This window comes from Stegostoma tigrinum, chromosome 16 (assembly GCF_030684315.1).
Source record: "Stegostoma tigrinum isolate sSteTig4 chromosome 16, sSteTig4.hap1, whole genome shotgun sequence".
Lineage (NCBI taxonomy): Eukaryota > Metazoa > Chordata > Chondrichthyes > Orectolobiformes > Stegostomatidae > Stegostoma > Stegostoma tigrinum.
In genome coordinates, this window is record NC_081369.1 from 24510015 (window position 1) to 24529921 (window position 19907).

At 40.1% G+C, this 19907-nt stretch overlaps 1 protein-coding gene across 2 annotated transcripts in view; it reads right to left on the minus strand.

Moving 5' to 3' along the window:
- rbl2 (retinoblastoma-like 2 (p130)) overlaps nt 1-19907 on the minus strand; it is a 126019-nt gene that overhangs the window by 19907 nt on the left and 86205 nt on the right. For both annotated transcript variants that reach the window (XM_059651660.1, XM_059651661.1), the window contains 6 exons: nt 19456-19642; nt 13189-13355; nt 8063-8175; nt 4830-4933; nt 2755-2892; nt 1102-1266 (listed from right to left, as the gene is read on the minus strand). In XM_059651660.1, coding sequence (XP_059507643.1) covers nt 1102-1266; nt 2755-2892; nt 4830-4933; nt 8063-8175; nt 13189-13355; nt 19456-19642 — 874 coding nt within the window. The remainder of the gene's footprint in view (nt 1-1101; nt 1267-2754; nt 2893-4829; nt 4934-8062; nt 8176-13188; nt 13356-19455; nt 19643-19907) is intronic.

The following is a 19907-nucleotide window of genomic DNA, read 5'->3' on the forward strand; positions in this document are numbered from 1 at the left end:
AGAGTCTGGAGCAAAAAAAAATCAAAGACAAAGAAAATTGCACCCCACCCCCAGGAAACTTCTGTGCACAGCTGTGGAAGTTAACAGATGAATTCATCAGGCTATTTCAGGAATTAAATGTGATGGAACAAATCATTATGTATATCTCAAATCCACTCCTTCAAGTATACATCTATAGGTTAGCTACCTATGGCCCAGGAATCCAAGGACCTACCACACAGTGATAACAGCGGAAATACAAGACAATGATGGCTTGTGAGAAAGAGCACTTGGAGAATTTTCTCAACCAAGACTTGGTCCTTGGATGTGAGGACCTTGACCATATTTCACAGCATGCTACCTGGCAACATCTCAACACAGAAATCCATATGTTGAATTAGGCAGCAAAAAAAATTGTCAGGGATTTCTAAGGAGTTCATATAAACCTACAGTCTAGCATTCCCCTTTGGACTTTTGGCTGTCTAGAAGCCAACATCCCATTAGGGAAGATCTCAGCTCCTTTTGAATCTCAAACAAAACAGAAACAAAAACCACCCAGAGGCAGGGTAATGAAAACCAATAGCCAAAGGGGGAGAAAATAAGGGAGCTATGATTGGGGTGGGGGGAGGGGAAACATGTACACCAAGATTTCAGCTCCGTTCTAAATAAACGGAATCACAAAATAACAAACACTAGAATGAATGTGCCATGAACTAAAAATTCAAAAACTAAAAGCCAAAAAGGAATACAAAAGGGGGCTAAATCAAAATGGCTTTTTGAGACACTGCAGACCTCATGAGTTATTTTAGATATTTTCTAATCAATATGTTCAGAAATGTTATTACACACCTCTGGAGCTAGTGGGACTTGAACCAATGCCTCTGGGCCCAGTGGTAGGGACACTACCAGTGCAAGAGCCATTTCCTTCTGATTGTTAAATATGTATATATCCAGAAGCACTAGTGAATGTATTTTATCCCCCACAAATCACACATGTTCATTTCTGCCTTTATCCTTTATAAATAGAACTTATTTCTCCAGCTATCAGAATGATGACAACAGTTTATGATGAAACTAATGTAGCCTACGAGATTGTACAATAAATTGAAGATGGATACTCACTTCCTTACATGTCGGAACCTTGTTTTCCACATCTTTAATTCCATCCCAAAGGGGTGATTCTTGTTTCCATGCCATGTTTTCCAGGATTGTTTCCTCAATATGATTTAGGTGTTTCACCACCTCCCTGAAGAGACCATCCTCTGCCCTTATAAGTACTTCTATCACCTACAAGATAGGCAATCAACTTCAGAAATCTCATTTCAAAATATTCTGTACACAAAACCCATCAAAAGAATTTTCTGTTGCTACCATCACCTTAGTAAACCTGAATTTGTTACAAAGCTTTTTTCTCCCCCCATAAGATGGAATAATTTCAGACAGTGCTTTCTGACAACCAGGAACAATTTAAGATTGGTGCCACATCATGCATTATGCTGATAAGGTTTACATTAGGGATCAGCACATGGAGTGATTTAGAGTAAAAAATGTCATTGCAAGGCACTTCCAGATTGGGAAGCAGACTGTCAAATTTATTCATAAACCAGAAGGGAAACAACGGGTCACTCCTGAACAGTTTGTTTGAAAAATATCGTTCTGAGTCTGATTAAAACAAAATTATTAGACTTCTTGCTTTAGGTGGAAACAAACTTGCACTCACTTTACTGCGACATGGTCAACATGTGCAGCAGGATCACTGAATTTTCAGAGTTTTGAGGCTCAGCCACTGATATTATAACAATTCTTTGCTTGTCCTTGGCATCAGCATACTCTTCTGCTCCAATAAATCAAAGCGAAGCTTTCTGGCAGCCATGCTAAGTAAAGACATATGGGCTCTTCCTATGCCTGCCATTCTGAGTGCACCAGTTTCGTAAGCCTTTAGGCAGAGGCAGTAGGATCAGAGAACTGTATTGTTGGATCCCTCTGCACAGTTCTTCACACACCACTGATATGGATCAGAGTACGGAAGTTCTATGTATCTGAACAGTGATGGATATTATTAACATCTTTTACATCACTGGGGAGAGCACCGGGCAGGTATTTCCACTGTAGACTACAGAGAAAAACTGGGAAGTAGATGGGTTCTCATTGCTCCATCAGATTGACGATTTTGTGACATAAAAGTAGCCACTGACACACACACTCCCTTGGACTGTTTTGTTTTCTATTTTAAAACTGCGGCAGTGCTGTACTGTGCTGTGCATTGGGGCTTAGTGAACCACTTTTTCTCACTACAGCAAACTTGTCAAAGTATTGTCAGGAACTGATTTTAAGAGCTGCAAGAGTTGCACAATATCTCCTCCCAAATTTTATGTGAAGATCACTTTTCAGGCAGTAGCCCTGCAGTTGCTCAATCAAGGCATTTGAGTGAACTGAAAACAATACACAGCTGGACTCACCTGAAGTTAAAAAGGACCCAATTTAAAATAGCTTATCACCAGATTCATATGATAAAGGGGGAGGTGGGACAGGGGTGGAGCAATTGGAGGAAAATAAGGCCATCTCATTGAAAATGTAGAAAAACAAAAGAAACGGATGACCGCAAACGTGAAAGAAAACCATAATTTCATTAATAATAATAACAACCAGCAAAATAATGTCAGAATCTTTCTTCAAGCAATTATTTGTGGAGAATATAGCCCTATTAGGCCTCATTCCATGCAATAATTTAATAGAGCTCTTCGAAGGTGAATTAGCATGGCATGCATTGCCTACCTTATAAAAATGATAAGGCGGAAGGTCATAGATCTCAATGATCCATGAATAGTCCCCTGGAGGTTTATAAGAAAAGATAACTATTTCAAGGCAGCAAGCCAGAAGTGATCGGTGAAATACATCTTGTTCCAATATCCCCTGTATAGGAAACAGAAACATTTGCCAAACTTTGAAAAAGAATAAACTGAAGGCTTCAAACATTCATTTGATTGATTGATCATAAAAATACAATGTTTAAGAAACTTACTGATCTGAATGGCATTTCAAGCTCTAACTGGCCATTGTGACAGCAGAACCTAATGCCTTAGTTCCCATGGCCATTTGTTCACATTATTTTCAAAAAAAAATTACAGAAACAAAATCATTGTGACAAAAAATCAAAACCCCTTAAAATGCAAAGTCAAATAGGATTGTAGAATGGTTATACAGCATGGCTAAATGCCATTCAGTCCATCATGCTGATTCTGTGAGACAGTCACTCATCGAGTGCTCCCCTGCTCTTTCCTACATTTCTTCATTTCTTTCTTTAGGTGCTTACCAATTCACCTATGAACGTGCCTGTACCTTGTGCCTCTCACAAGCAGCAAGGGCATCCTAAACGACTCACTTTGGAAAAGAAATGCTTCTCCTCAAATTGACGCGTTCTTTCACCTTAAATCCATCTCCTCTGGTCCTCTCCTGTTGCATCAATTTCACCCCATCTCCACTGTTTAGACTTTTCATTATTTTGAATACTTCTATGAAATTTCCTTTTAACCTCTTTAAGGAGGAGAACAGCCCTAATTTCTCCAATTTGAAGAGATAACCAAATCTTTGAAAACTCTTCTTGTGCATCTTTTCTGCACCCTATGTAATGCCTACACATCCTTACCAAAGCCAGGTAACAAGAACTTGACAATACACTACGCTGACCCTGATTATAAAGCTTCCTTTCTTTTGTACTCTGTATCCTATTTATAAATCCCAGCATCCTGTACGCTTTACTGTGCACCTTCTCAAGCTCCGCTGCCATCATCTAAGAATTAGTGCACATATATCCCCAGGCCTCTATGTTGCTTTACCCCTTTTAAATTTCATATTTTCTCTCCTCATTCTTCTTACAAAAATGTAACTCTTTACATTTCACTTCATTATACATCATGTGATTGCCCATTCCACCAGCCTATTCATGTCCCTACATTTTCAAAATTGCACCCTGTACACCAAAGTCCAGAGTATTAATGTCAAGAAAAAACTGGTCCCAAATTCAACCCCTGGAAGACATCACTGTATCCCCTTCTCCAGTCTGAAAAAGTAACTAGCCAGCACTACTCTGCTTCCCGTCATCACTCAGTTTACTTTGTATCCATTCTATTATTTTGACTCTTGTTCCACAGGCTTCAATTTCTCTCACAAGCTGATTGGAAGTTTGCAAATACCATACCATGTCTAACACCTCATCAAAAACTTCAAATTAAATGTCAACTTTCCCTACTTAATCCATATTTGTCCAAGTAACATTCAATATAATTCAAAACCGGAGCAATGGGCTGTTTATTGGAAGCCTTGCCATTTCACTAAGGCTATTTTTAACATAAAGGAACTTATTAAAGCTTCCAAACTTTAAACACTACTGAAGCAACTTTCATGTTGGATCATTGATGAGATTCTCCCAATTGCAGCCGATTCTTCGGGTAGTGATGCCAACAAACACACTGGAAGATCAATGTAGCAGTGATGGCATCAAACAAGGAACAGATCTCAAGGAATTCATTCCTCCATAGCCTCAACTTTTAAAATCAAAGTCGCTGGTAACGAACTAACAGAATTATGAAAATCAGCCATGAGCAATTAAAGATTCACGTGCAATCTTAAAAGTATTGAGAGTGACAAGGGATAACACACTAAGCAAATATGGATAGAAGATGTTTTACCTTTGACATATTACTCGTGTTGACTTCATATAAATATTATGCAATTAATGCAAAGGCTCAAACTAGAGTGGACTCTTCTGTTATGTTGGTGCAGTAAAGGTTACTGTCAAAATTACACTCCATAACTTGTATTGTTTTGAAAACATTTTAATTTGTACTTACCGTCAGATCTATATCTCCTAACCTCCTTTTTTCCTGCTCAATGACTGTTTCCAGGACTTTGTAGTAAAGAACTTCTGCAAGTCGAAGGCACTTGGTAGTACTGTCTGTGTAATTAAAGATATTACCATATTAAATATAAGCTATTTATATTTAATAGCTTATTGAAGCAGGCCCACTTCTCACAATAAAACCACTTTTCATTACATTCTCTTACATCCTTCCAAAGAAACAGTTTACAACAAGAGATCAAGAATAAGGAGGAGGTTATATGTTAGGTACAGCCAACTGGGATCAAGTACTTAAGGGGTGTAGGGGCAATCTTAAGAGAGAAACACGGAGGACAAAAACAGGATATGTGATAGCCTCGACAGATAAGGTTAAGGGTAATCCAAAGAGATTCTACAAATACATTAAGAGCAAAAAAGAGCAACTAAGGAGAGAATAGGACCCTTAAAGATCAGTGTGTGGAACCGCAGGGGATGGGAGAGATACTAAATGAATATTTTGTGTCAGTATTTACTGTGGATACAGAAATGGAGGCTCGGGAATGGAGGAAAATATGTACTGATGTTTTGAAAACAGCCCACATTCCAGTAGATGTGGTGCTGGAGCTCCTAAAAAAAAACCAAGATGGATAAATCTTCAGGAGTTAATCAGATGTAACCCAGGACATTGTGGGAAATTAAGGAAAAAATTGCGGGGGCCCCAAGCAGAGATATTTGTATCACGTACAGCCACAGGTGAGGTCCCAGAGGACTTGAGGGTAGCTAATGTTAGCCTGGGAACTATAGAGCGGTGAGTCTGATATCGGTGGTGGGTAAATTGTTGGAAGGGATTCTGAAAGAAAGCATTTATGTGCATTTACATGCATTTGGAGAGACAAATACTGATTAGGAATAGTCAGCATGGCTTTGTGCATGGGAAATCATGTCTCAGACTTGATTACATTTTTTGTGGATGTAACCAAGAAGTTTGATAAGGAAAGAGCAGTAGATGTTGTCTATATGGACTTTAGTAAAGCCTTTAACAAGGTTCCACGTGGTAGACTGATTAGTAAAGTTAGATCATGAGATTCAGGGAGATATTGCCAATTGGATACAAAACTGGCTTGATGGTAGGAAACAGAGGGTGGTGGCAGAGGGTTGTTTTTCAGACTGGATGCTTGCAATCAGCTGTGTTCCGCAGGGATTGGTGCTGGGTCTACTGTTGTTGGTCATTTATATAAATAATTTGGATGAGAATTTAGGAAGCATGGTTAATAAGTTTGCAGAAGACACCAAAATTGCTGATATAGTCGACAGTGAAGAAGGCTATCAAAGATTACGAAGGGGTCTTGATCAATTGAACCAATGGGCTGAGGAGTGGCAGATGGAATTTAATTTGAATAAATGGCAGGGTACTGCATTTTAGTAAAACAAACAAGGCAAGATTTATACTATTAATGGTAGGGCTTTGGGCAGTGTTGTCAAACCCTGAGGGCGTTCAGATATATAGTTCTTTGAATGTTGTGTCACAGGTAGACAGGGTGGTGAAGGTGGCGTTTATCACACTTGCTTTCATTGCTCAGACCATTGAGTATAGGAGTCAGGACATCAAGTTGAGGTTGTTCAGGACATTGGTGAGGCCACATTTGGAGGCCCTGCTATAGGAACAATATTATTAAATTGAAGAGGGTTCAGAAAAGATTGACCAGGATGTTGCCAGATCTGGAGGGTTTGAGTTATAAGGGGAGACTTTTTTCAATGCAGTGTAGGAGGTTGAAGGGTGACCATGTAGAAGTTAATAAAATCATGAAGCATAGATAAGGTGAATAGCAAAGATCTTTGCCCTAGGCTAGGGGACTTCAAAACTAGGGACATAATTTTCAGGAGAGAAGAGAAAGATTTAAAAAGGAACTTGAGAGGCAACTTTTTCCACACAGAGTGTGGTTCATATGTGGAATGAGCTACCGGAAGTGGTAGATGCTGGTATAGTTACAACATTTAAAAGCCAAATGTAGGAACTAATTTATTTTGGGAAACATGGTTGGCATGAACGAGTGGACCAAAGAGTCTGTTTCCATTCTGAATAACCCTATGATTCTATAACTACAAACAGTGCTTTCTTAAGGGGTAAGTCATTCAGAACTGAGATGAGGAAGAATTTCTTCACTCAGAGTTGTGAACATGCGGAATTTTCTACCACAGCGAGCAGTTGGAGGCCAGTTTGCTCAATATATTCAAGAGGGAACTGGACGTGGCCTTTGCAGCTAAAAGGATCAAGAGTTATGGAGAGACAGCTGGAGTGGGACATTGAAATTTCATGATCAGCCAGTGATACAAGCTCAAAGGACTAAATGGCCTACTCTTGCACTTTTTTTTAATGTTTCTATGTTAATAAAATCTGCTTCATTCTTAATGTCACGACCATAGTAAGATCTGAAAAAGACTTAGGTTTGAGTTCATTCACACAGTTGGTGCAGGCAGCAATGCATCTGGTTGAGTTGAAGTGAGATTTTGAGGAAGATTGTAAAGGTGGGCCGAGAATGGCAAGAGATGGATTGGAACGCCAGCCAAAATAGCCTAAATTGGAGGGAAGGGATCTTCCAAGATTGAGCTGGGCTAGAACTCATGCTGACTTCACAGTATTTGTCGAAGAACTGGACATCAGAAGAGTCATGATGACAGATGGAATTTTCAAAGAGGTTCTGACAAAAACCTCTTCCAGTCACGTTGCCAGTATTACTTCCTCAAATACAAACCACATGTTCATTTTTACACGGAAGAATGCAGTGTGAATACAAAGGTAAAGGTAAACTTGCCAAAGTACTAACGGTCCATCGGGGTGCTCATTCATTGGAGAGAGATACCGGTGGTGCAAATAGTGAGTATTTAATGTGGTGAATGGCATGCCAATCAAATGAACTGTTTGTCCTGCATGGTGTCGAGAACCTTAAGTGTCACTGCATCTGGACTCCTCCAGGAAAGCAGACATTAATTTACACAACTCGCACTTTGGAGATAGGAGGATGATTTTGGGAGTTAGAAGGTGAGTTATTCATCATACAGTACTCATCTTCTAATCAGCACTTGTAACCACAGTGTTTACATGACAGGTATAATTAAGTTTCTGGTCAGTGATGACTACATTGTTGACCACACAATAATTACGCGGCCATGATTCCTCTCACTCTTCCGTAATGGTTTTCTCAGTAACTTACAGTCTTAATCATGTTCAATATTACTTGTACTGACCTATTGAGAAGCCAGAGTGATCCTTGGTAGATTGTGTGTAATGGTGACAAAATATTTCACCCATCTCTTTGACTCTGTTAAGAACAGACTGCGTGGGATCTCTGGAGCAGGACCTGACAGAAAGGTAAACACATCGTCATGCAACTGAACAACTGTGAATAAACACTGATTTCTACAGGGTCGGACTCCTGTGTCTGCAAAACTGAAAATGGAGGAATGCCTATTTTTCAGCATAATAAGCTACCTGTAAACTAAATTGCTGGGAATCTGCAGCTTTGTTGGCAGCCTGTTTATTGTGAAGTAGGATAGAGATCTTTTCTGTTTCACTTAAAAAAGATCACCTCACTTATGTCATAAAATTACAAGCGTGCAAAAAGTTTATTAAAAAAATCACCAGGTCATATAATTCAATGACAACATAAACTGAGCAGTGTCAATGACATCATTTCTCATCATGCCATTGCCTGACTTTCACACTATGGTTGCATTTCTCTGGGAAATGCATACTGATGCGCCCGTGAAAACCTTTACTCGTATATATTTTAGTAATTCTTTAGTATCTACCTTCAAACATGACTCAAACATTTTGCTAATTTTCTATCCTCCATTGTACTTTGTTGTCCAAAACCAGATTTATTACCTATTGTTTTATGTGATACATCCTGCATAAGTTTACTTGATCGATGATTGCTTCATTTTTATATTCAGACTAGTCCATATTGTCATTGTTAGAAATGTAATGTCAAGTATCTGTTCTCACTTTCTGGGGAAGCAGTACTTTCCAATTTCTCCTGAAATATTATATCATTTCCAAATATTATGTAATCATCTTCAGTTGTGAATAAATAATTCTCCAGAATCTCTATTATGTCCTGTACTTTTTAAAAACTGATTCACTGGTCTTTAATAGTTTTAATTAAGAATATCTCTGAAAATTTGTTTTTGTATTTCTCTGGATCCCATAAGCAACATTTAATTCCATCCTTATTTCTTTTTTCTTATTATCCCCAAGACTCTCTCCATATTCATTGTATTTTCATCATTCATCTGTAAATTTTGAGTAATCCAGAACTGTGTCTTAAATGACACTTGGTCTTGTTCTCCTACCAGTCCTGTCCTTCTTGACCTGCCTTAGTTGCTGATCAAGCAATATCTTGATTTTAAAATCTTGACCTTTGTTTTAAATCCCTCCATGACCTTGCCCTCTCTATCTCCTCTATCATCATAACCCTCTGGAATATCTCAGCTTCCCAAAACCTGGCTTCTTATGCATCACCAATATTAATTCATCTTTCAGCGATAGTCATTGCCTTCACTTCCCCAGGCCCTAGGTTTGGGATTTGATCTCTTTACTTCTGACTCTCTGAATTACTCTGCTTTTAAAGACACTGTTTAAAACCTACATTTAACCAAGCTTTTGAACATCTGACCTAATAGCTCTTTACATGGTTCAGTGACGTACCTGGTTTTATAGTGCTCTCGTGAAGCACTTTGGGAGTTTGCATTATGTTAAAAGCACAACATAGTTGCTGCTATTGTAAGTATCAATAAGGAGCTGAGCGAAAACTTTGTTGATTACACTTGCCATCCTCTACCTCCTTAGTTTGAAAGTTGTCTTCTTGAATTTTTTTTTTGGATTAATAGATCAATAGAAAGGATACTTGGAAAGCTTTGCCATAAGGTCTAGTGGGTTTCCTCATTGTATCTGAATAAACTTGCTGTGTTAATTACATACCTCACCCCTATAGCATCTGTCATGTCCATTCACCACCTAATCTTACCATATAACATTCCCGGAACAACTCTTAGCTCAGCAGATATCTACTGAAAGACTTGTGTTCTCTGCGTCTGGGCCATTTTTAAAAGAGTTTGTGTACCCGATGAGCACTGGCATCATTGGAGAAGGGGAAGATGGCACCACAATTCTCCAACAGGGGCCTGGACGTCCTGGATATGGGGTGTTACAAAGGAGAGGAACCTTCGTCCTGGAGGATTGGCAGAGGAGACTCTGCCACCAGATCCTGATACCCTAGTCCAAGGTTGCCAGCCGGGTCAGTGCCATCTCCAGGATGCAAGCACCAGCCAGCAGAGTCAAAGCAAGGTTAATAATCTTCTCTGTTCTGCCAGGCTAAATGCTACACTCTGCTCTCCGCCACCTCACACTATTTCTGCCATTGCACCCCTAGTCCATTTCCCACCAAGGCTCAGGTTCTGCCACTCTCTTTATTGCCTGCAATGCCACACTCACTCTCATTACTCCCCAATATCTCACAACAACATCACACAAAAAATAACAAAGAACTGGATGGACGCTGGAAGTCTGAAACAAAAGCAGAAGTTGCTGAAGAAACTCAGCAGGTCTGGCAGTATCTGTGGAGAGAAAGTAGATTTGGGCCCAGTGTTCCAGTTCTGAAAAATTTCTGAGGAAGGGTCACTGGACCCTTAACTCTGACATTAATTCTGCTTTCTCTCCACGGATGATACCAGACAAGCTGAGTTTCTCTAGCAGTTTCTGTTTTTGCTTTGCCACATTAACCTTCCATGCCGGCCCACTGCCTCTTCAATCTCCCTGAACACCCCCCCACATTTGCCCTACATGTGCTAACACTAACAGCTGTGTTGCTCACTGTTGACTCATTTATTCCATCCCTCCACACCTTTTTTGTCATTAGAGGGGAAGACAGTCCACACATAAAAAGGCAGAGGGAGGCCCGATGAGTGAAGGGCTGCAAGACACTTGGCTCCTCAACCCCTACAAGGACAGAATCCTGGCTCCTGCAGGGGAAGACTGGGACTGCTGCTGTAGGGAAGCGAAGACAGCCATGTTCCACCAAATAATGAATTCCACTGCCACTCTCATTCATTGCACACCATGTCTAACCACTGTCTCTCTCATATCTTGCAGTTTCTTTTTCAATTCATTTGTCGGATGTGGGCAGCACTGGCTGGCCAGCATTTCTTGCCCATCCCTAGTTGCCCTTGAGAAGGTGGTGGCGAGCTATCTTCTGGAACCGCTGCAGTCCTCCTGTTATGGGTTGACCCACAATGCTATTACGGAGGGAATTCCAGGATTTTGACCCAGAGACAGTGAAGGAACAGCAATATATTTCCAATTTAGGATGGTGAGTGACGTCGAGGGGAGCTTGGAGGTGGTGATGTTCCTAGCAGGTATATCCAGTATCGCCGCTCCCCTGGAGGGGAAACATCTGGATCCCCCAGAAGCCGCCTCCTTGAACTCTGAGGAAACAGTACAGAGGCCTCAGAGGAAGCATCAGTGCGGCTGACCCCTGCAACTCTCACCTGTTCAGACAATGACACCTTAGTATAAGTGATTGGTGTGAAAGCACAATCGGGTGAGCACGTCACTGTGACAGTTCCAAGGCAGGATGAGGAAGAAATGCCACAGGCATTTAACAACAATGATTGCCCTTAACTGGCCTCTCATCACAGCCTAGTGAGAACCTTCCCACATCACTCAGTAAAAGCTTAAAAGATGGAATGACATACTCCCAATGTCAAGATGATCCTTGCGAGACTTATCTTCAAATGCCACCATAAATCCCACCATAGCCTTCACTGCCCAGACCCCTGAAAGATTCTGCCCATCTCAACTGAATTTAGTGCTTAGACTGGCTACAATATTTTGTTCAATTAGACAGTGTTCAGCCAATGGTCAAACAGCCTTCACTTGTTCAAGGAGCATGCTGCACATGCACATGCCTCTCCCTTTTATTACTGAACGTTTCTCACAGCTTAGCTTCCCTAAGCTAGAAAAATGAAGGGTTAAGGTGAAAAATTATTGTTATTCACTTGCAGCTCCATTGATAACACCTGTGATCTAGGTAGTGGAGCTCCCCACAGTTACAGAAATACCTATTGCTAGGCCATCATAATAATTAGATACAATTACAAATCAACTTATGTTTAATGATGTTCATCATTACTAGTTAATCAGCCCCTTCAAACGATTTCATGGAATTCAGAGGGCCCTTCCAAAGTTAAACACAGCAGCAAAGCCAAGTTATCCTCATCTGTTCCCATGAGCTTTGAATTGATCTTTAATACAAATTCACACAATTTCTACCTGCCCAGCTGCATCAGACAATTGTGAATGATAGCAACCGAGATAATAATTTCCATAGTTCTCCTGACTGCAAACTGGTTGCGGCAATCTCAATCAACTGCTCCAGGTTCATATTTGTGGCAGCGGTCGGAAATACTTATACATTTTTAAAGGCACTTCAAATCTTTAAGAAATATTTCCGGACAGGAACAATGGTCTCTCAGATTTGTATAATAATGAAATGAATTTTATGGTCCCTGTTGGCCGGTTTTGGAAGTGGAGAGGTGGCCTTTATAATTTTATTGGTGCCTCCCAAGTATCTATCTGCCTTTCCCTGATGTATTCACGACATTATGGTGTGGCAAGGCCTCAGGCAGTCTGCCCTCGTTTACACTGATTGAGGCCCTTAAGGGACACTTACTGTCTAGTTGCAATTTGTCAGTCAATGGAAAGAGGCTGTCAATTGTGGAAAAAATGGCAGGTAAGCTTGCATGGACCTCGGGCAGGACTTTTTGGAGTGGGGGAGTTGCAGGATGGTTATGTTGTTGGTACATGTGTCCTTCTAGGGCCCCTTTTTCCGATTAGAAGCTTCCTGCCCAGATTTCCCTTCCCACCTGGCTTGGGCGTAGGATCCTGCAATCTTGGCCTCCTGCCCTAGACCTTCTTGGCCCTACTGAGAAACCCAGTCCCTCCCAAAATTTGCCTGTCCAAGATCGAATGCAGACCCAGCAGAGTCTGCTGTTCCAGGTGAGGCACTGCTGGGTCTCAAGAAAGTTCTCAGGAGGTAGGGCCCACCCCTCCCAACCCCAGATGGGGGCAGAGGTTTCACTCTGAGCTGCTTAATGTTGTGCAGAGTGTAAAACAGACACCCATTGCAGTGTAGGTGGGCTTTGTGGTGATACCTTCAGCAAGTTGGGGAACCCCCACCCACTTGTCTAATCCTGTACTGAGTTGCAAATATTTTAAGCAAATATTAATAACCAGGCTATTACTTGGGTATTGCTGTCATCGCATAATGCTACCCTTAAGGAATGCAACCATTACCTCAACATATACAGCTTACCTGAAAATCTGTAACAATTTCTCACTTGGGGTATTTTTCAGCCCTGTTAATATGGCATGAAGACGGCCAACACACTGTGTTGCAGAGGAGACTGGCGTCACACATGGGTTACCTTCCTTCATATACTTGCGACCAGTAAGTGGTGTTGAAACTGAGAGTGTCCTGGACTGGTGAAGAATATTAATAATATTAAGGTGATCATAATCTTTGATCATAATTTATTTAGTGATTGTTTAAAACTCAAGTATTGCACAAAGAGACTGAAAATTAATTTCCCATTAATTTCTCCAGTATCATCATCTTATTGATGGTAATTTCCTTCAACTCCTCATCGTCCTGTGCCACTTGGATCTCTCGTTCTGCAAATTTTCTGGTATCTTCCTCAATGAAAACAGACACAGAGATATCATTTAACTTCCTTGCCATTTCTTTATTCTCCATTATCAATCTCTTGACCGTGCCTGTTGTGGACCTTCATTCGTTTCACCCAAATGTTTCATTTTTACATAACTATCAAAGCTCTCAGTCTAATTTTATCGTTTGTTACTAAATTTCGTTTGTGTTCTATTTTCCCTTTCCATATTAGTTTCTTGATCCTCCTTTGCTGTATTTTCTGAACTCCCCAACCCTCGGAATTACTGTTATTTCTATTAACTTTACTGAATTTTTCTTTTAAACTTGTACAATCCTGAAGTTCATTTGCCAGCCATGGTCGACAGATTTTTTTTTGAGCGTTTTTGCATCTTGGGGGAACGTACGTTGTAGTTCTTTGAAGACTATCCATTCCCTTTATACTTGATGCCTTTCAATGCATTTTCCCAATCCACCTCAATTTGAGCCGCCTACCGTCATGAATTCCTGATTTACATTTAACACCCTTCCTTCAGAATGAACTACCAAATTTTCAAACATAATGTAAAATTACTATTGTGGTCACTCATTCCTAAGGGTTCTTTCACAACAGAACTGTTAATTCACCCTTTTTCATCACATTGTATTAAATCTAAAGTGGCCTTTTCTGTACTTGTATCCTCCGTAAAATGCTCTAAAAAACCATACTTAAGTCACTCCAGAAACTCATCCACAGCTTTGGTGCTTAATGGATTTCACCCAGTCCTGGATAACAGTGTTGCCCACGTGAGATGTTTCCCTCAATTCCTGATTAATACCCCACACTGCCCCACACTGCCAGTACTATTTGGAAACTTATAAATAATTCCAACCAATATCTAATAACTTTTGCTGTTTCTTAATTCCATTCAAACAGATTCTACGTATTATTCTTCTGATCGGAGACCCTCCCTCACAAATGTATTAATGCCATCTCTTATTATTAGTGTAAATTCACCTCTACTTCCTTCTGTCTATTCTTCCTAAATGTTAATATCCTGGAAGAATGGATAAGGGAGGAGGGTCAAAGTGATTTCTTGAGAGATGTGGCACATTTCGCTTTGGTCTCAGAAGAAGTGAAAGAGCTTCAAGGTATATGGGAATTCTTAAGTAGAATAAAAACAATGGAAAATGGTCTGTCAATATTTTCAGGTTTAAAGAACAAGGGCTTACAAAATATAGTGTGAAACTGCTTTAATTTTTGCAGAGCAAATGTTTTTATTTAAAACATGAAATGTTGTAGTGTATTTCTTTCAGTTAATGACTGGGAATTTAAATTTTCTTTTTCCATGTTTATACTCTCTCAAGAAATATCCTTTTGTGATCTGCTAAGGAAGTTAAAAATAGCACTGGATTAAAAGATGCCATTTACAATGTTGTAAAGAATAGTCATAAGCTAGATGATTGTCAGTGTCTCAGGAACCAGCAAAGGGTCACCAAAAAGTTTATAAAAAAGGGGAAAAAATAGAGATTAGGAGTAAAGTAGCCAAAAAAATATAAAAGAAGATTGTAACAGCTTTTGGAAGCACATAAAAATAGCTAATCATTGATGTGTCAGGCACAGAAGAGGGAGAAATCATTAGGGATGAGGAAATGGCAGAGACATTGTAGAAATATTATGTTCATTTTCACAGTAGAAAACAGATGTTACATACCAGGAATAGAGAACATCCAAGGGGATAATGATAGTGAGAGCTTCAGATAATCAATATGAGCAGAGAAAAAACAATTTTAGCAATTTAAGGGAATAAAATCTGAAAAATTTCTCGAATGCGATAACCTACATCCCAGGGTTCCAGATAGCAGCAATAGAAGATGTCTTGTAATAATTTTCCAAAATTATGTCGAGTCAAGAATAGTCCCAGCAGATTGCAAGTCAGGAAATGTAACACTGCTATTTAAGCAGAGAAAGACAAAGATAAAGACAACAGAACTATACACCAGTCAGCTGGACATCATTGTCAGGAAAATGCTGCAATCTACTATTATGGAAATCTTAACTACGCACTTAAAAAATCTTGTATGATCCGATAAAATCAAAATGGTTTTAATGAAAGGGAAATTGTATTTCACAGACTTTGAATTTTTTTGAGGATGCAACTGGCAAATTAGATAAAGAGGTGTGAGTAGATTTATTATACCTAGATTTCCAAAAGCCTTTGACAAGGAACCACGTAAAAATCTCTCAAGATGAAGGTTCATGAAGTTGGACGTATACTTTAACACAGCTAGAAAAACTGTCCAACTGACAAGAAGCAGACAGTAAGAATAAATGGGGCATTTTCCAGTTGGCAAATGAAGTGCCAAAGGGGTCAGTGCTGAGGCCTCAAAAGTTACAAATTTTAATCAAGACTTATGTGAAGAGATGTAGTAATGTACCATCTATACCTGGTCCGATTTCTTATGTACTCATGCTCTTTCTTAATAGTCTGGTCCAGTTGTGTGAAACTGAAGTTCAGACAGGAAGTCCAAGGTAAGGATGTGTGTAATTTCATGATGTGTGTGCCTGGTGCTGCCAAGAACACACAGCAGGTAGTTGTTGTCTTGATAAATGGTTCAGTTTCCCTCACAGAAAAGTGAAATACATAATCACCTCAAAAAATTAAAAGTTATTGTTCGGTTTTCAGCATCTTGATCTTCAAAAATTATTTCACATAAATAGAACAGAAAATGATATGAAGTCAGATTAAATGCATTTGCCTGCTATTTAAACTAATTTAATTTATACGGCTTATAACAATTCACATTCGATTATAGAATGAGCATGGACAGGTGTTAAGATTTGGAAGTAGGTGAGCACAAGTAGCGATCACAATTCTGTTATGTTTACTTTAGTGATGGAAAAGGATAGGTGTATACCACTGGGCAAGAGTTACAGCTGGGGGAAAAGGCAAATACAATGAGATTGCTCCTGGCATTGAAGTAGACACACTTCAAACCAACTTCTTGCTTGCCGGTGCCATCTTGCATCCCTGAAACTTTATTTCGGACCACCCTACTCTCAACCTTTTCTATACTCCAAGTCGATAGGTAGCCAGGAAGGACCTAAAGAGAGAGCTCAGAAGAGCCAGGAGGAGACATGAGAAGTTGCTGGCGGGTAGGATCAGGGTAAACCCTAAGGCTTTCTACAGGTATTTAAGGAATAAAAGAATGAAGAAAGTAAGATTAGGGCCAATCAAGGATAGTAGTGGTAAGTTGTGTGGAGTCAGAGGAGATAGGGGAAGCGCTAAATGAATATTTTTCAACAGTATTCACTCTAGAAAACGACAATGTTGTCGAGGAGAATACTGAGATACAGGCTACTAGACTAGGCGGGATTGAGGTTCACAAGGAAGAGGTATTAGAAATCCTACAGAGGGTGAAGATAGCGAAGTCCCCTGGGCCAGATGGGATTTATCCTCGGATCCTCTGGGAAGCCAGGGAGGAGACTGCCGAGCCTTTGGCATTGATCTTTAACTTGTCATTGTCTACAGGAATAGTGCCAGACGACTGGAGGATAGCAAATGTGGTTCCCCTGTTCAAGAAGGGGAGTAGAGACAACCCTGGTACTTATAGGCCAGTGAGCCTTACCTCAGTTGTTGGTAAAGTGTTGGAAAAGGTTATAAGGGATAGGATTTATAATCATCTGGAAAATAATAAATTGATTAGGGATAGTCAGCATGGTTTTGTGAAGGGAAGGTCGTGCCTCACAAACCTTATTGAGTTCTTTGAGAAGGTCACCAAACAGGTGACCAGGCAACATCCTAGTAAATCTTCTCTGCACCCTTTCGAAAGCTTCCACATTGATGTGGTGTATATGGATTTCAGCAAGGCATTCAATAAGGTTCCCCACAGTAGGCTTTTGTACAAAATGCGGAGGAATGGAGTTGTGGGATATATAGCAGGTTGGATCGGAAATTAGCTTGCTGAAAGAAGACAGAGGGTGGTAGTTGATGGGAAATGTTCATCCTGGAGACCAGTTACTAGTGGTGTGCCGCAAGGGTCGGTGTTGAATCCACTGCTGTTTGTCATTTTTATAAATGACCTGGATGAGGGCGTATAAGGATGGGTTAGTAAATTTGCAGATGACACTAAGGTCGGTGGAGTTGTGGATAGTGACAAAGGATGCTGTAGGTTGCAGAGAGACATAGATAAGCTGCAGAGCTGGGCTGAGAGGTGGCAAATGGAGTTTAATGCAGACAAGTGTGAGGTGATGCACTTTGGTAGGAGTAACCGGAAGGCAAAGTACTGGGCTAATCGTAAGATTCTTAGTAGTGTAGATGAGCAGAGAGATCTCGGTGTCCATGTACACAGATCCCTGAAAGTTGCCACCCAGGTTGACAGGGTTGTTAAGAAGGCATACAGTGTTTTAGCTTTTATTAATAGAGGGATTGAGTTCCGGAACCAAGAGGTTATGCTGCAGCTGCACAAAACTCTGGTGCGGCCGCACTTGGAGAATTGTGTACAGTTCTGGTCACCGCATTATAAGAAGGATGTGGAAGCTTTGGAAAGGGTGCAGAGATGATTTACTGGAATGTTGCCTGGTATGGAGGGAAGGTCTTACGAGGAAAGCCTGAGGGACTTGAGGCTGTTTTCATTAGAGAGAAGAAGGTTGAGAGGTGACTTAATTGAAACATATAAAATAATCAGAGGGTTAAATAGGGTGGATAGGGAGAGCCTTTTTCCTAGGATGGTGACGGCGAGCACGAGGGGGCATAGCTTTAAATTTAGGAGTGAAAGATATAGGACAGATGTCAGAGGTAGTTTCTTTACTCAGAGAGTAGTAAGGGAATGGAACGCTTTGCCTGCAACGGAAGTAGATTCGCCAACTTTAGGTGCATTAAAGTCGTCATTGGATAAGCATATGGACGTAAATGGAATAGTGTAGGTTAGATGGGCTTCAGATCGGTACGACAGGTCGGCACAACATCGAGGGCCGAAGGGCCTGTACTGTGCTGTAATGTTCGATGTTCTTTTAGTGTACAGAGAATGGAATTTCATCTGAACACATTAAAATTACTGATGTGTCATGATGCACTCGGGCACAGGGACCCATTTTCATGATTAGAGATACTCAACCAACAATCAATAAAACTGCATCTTTTCAATCATATTTCATTATTTGACTCTGGCTGATCCTATATTTTAACACTGCGTATTGTGAAAAGTGTCTCACTGACATCGTACAGCATAATTTCAACCTTAAAGGAATTTGTTTGGTCCTTTGACTTCAGATAATGAAAATAATCGAAATAGTACATACAAACTATATAACTGGAAATCAAATAATCAAAATACTTTACCAGGCTACAAAGAATTAAACAATCTGTTGCACATTCACAACTATTGCAGGGGGATTCCAGAGAATTCTTAGAGAAGTCAGGGGCATAAATACAGCTTTTATTGCCTCAGTGGGGAAATCATATCCCTTACAAGGCAAACAATGTCAGAAGGAATGGGGCCAGAGGCTGGTCTCCCTATTCAGAGAATCCCTGCTTTCATAAGGAGCCCAGCATAAAACTGGAAGTCAGTATGCTCAGGGAGTTCGTGCAGTAATCACCAGAATCAGAGAATTCAGCCATGACCAATTAAGAAACTTGGACCATTGAGGATTGGTAATTTCTCTAAAAACCAACATTGATCTCCTCCTTACTAGGGAGGAAACAATATAAGGTTTTGGTCTGAGTCCTACCAACACAAGATGTGACTGTCATTAAAGGAGAACCAGTTGTTACATACACATGGGATGTCCTTTTACTCACCCTGCAAAGTCAAAAAATGTCAACATAGGAGAATGCAAATTTCCAAAATCACCTACCATGTGTTTTCCAATACTGTGACATGCAATAAATATGCCATATTACAGTCAGACATTCAACTAGAAAGCTGAATACCTACATTGTCAAAATGTTGTTGAAGATTGTGCTCCACTTGCATCCTTTCAGTTGTTTCTGCATTTGACATGTTGCTGAGAAACCTGTTTGGGGTTCCTATCTCCTCATCTGCATCATCACCCAGGAAAATCCTTTCATCAATGTTTCCCACAGTTAACACGTATTCTTCATAGGCCTTGTTAATAGCTTTTCTGTAATGCAAGCAAGAAAAGATAACAGAAAACATTCGAAAAATCATTATTCAGATAGTTTTATTGTTACACATATTTTCATGCCCTCGAGATGCGTCACAGAAGAATAAGTATTTTCCAAGTGTAATCAAAAACTTAAACATAAAGAAACAGTGGCCACTTGTGCTCAGTGAGGTCTTAATTCAGCACTATGATAACTGACCAGACAACATGTTTAAATGATGTTGTTCGAGGAATGAATTTTGGCCGAGACTCAAGGATATTA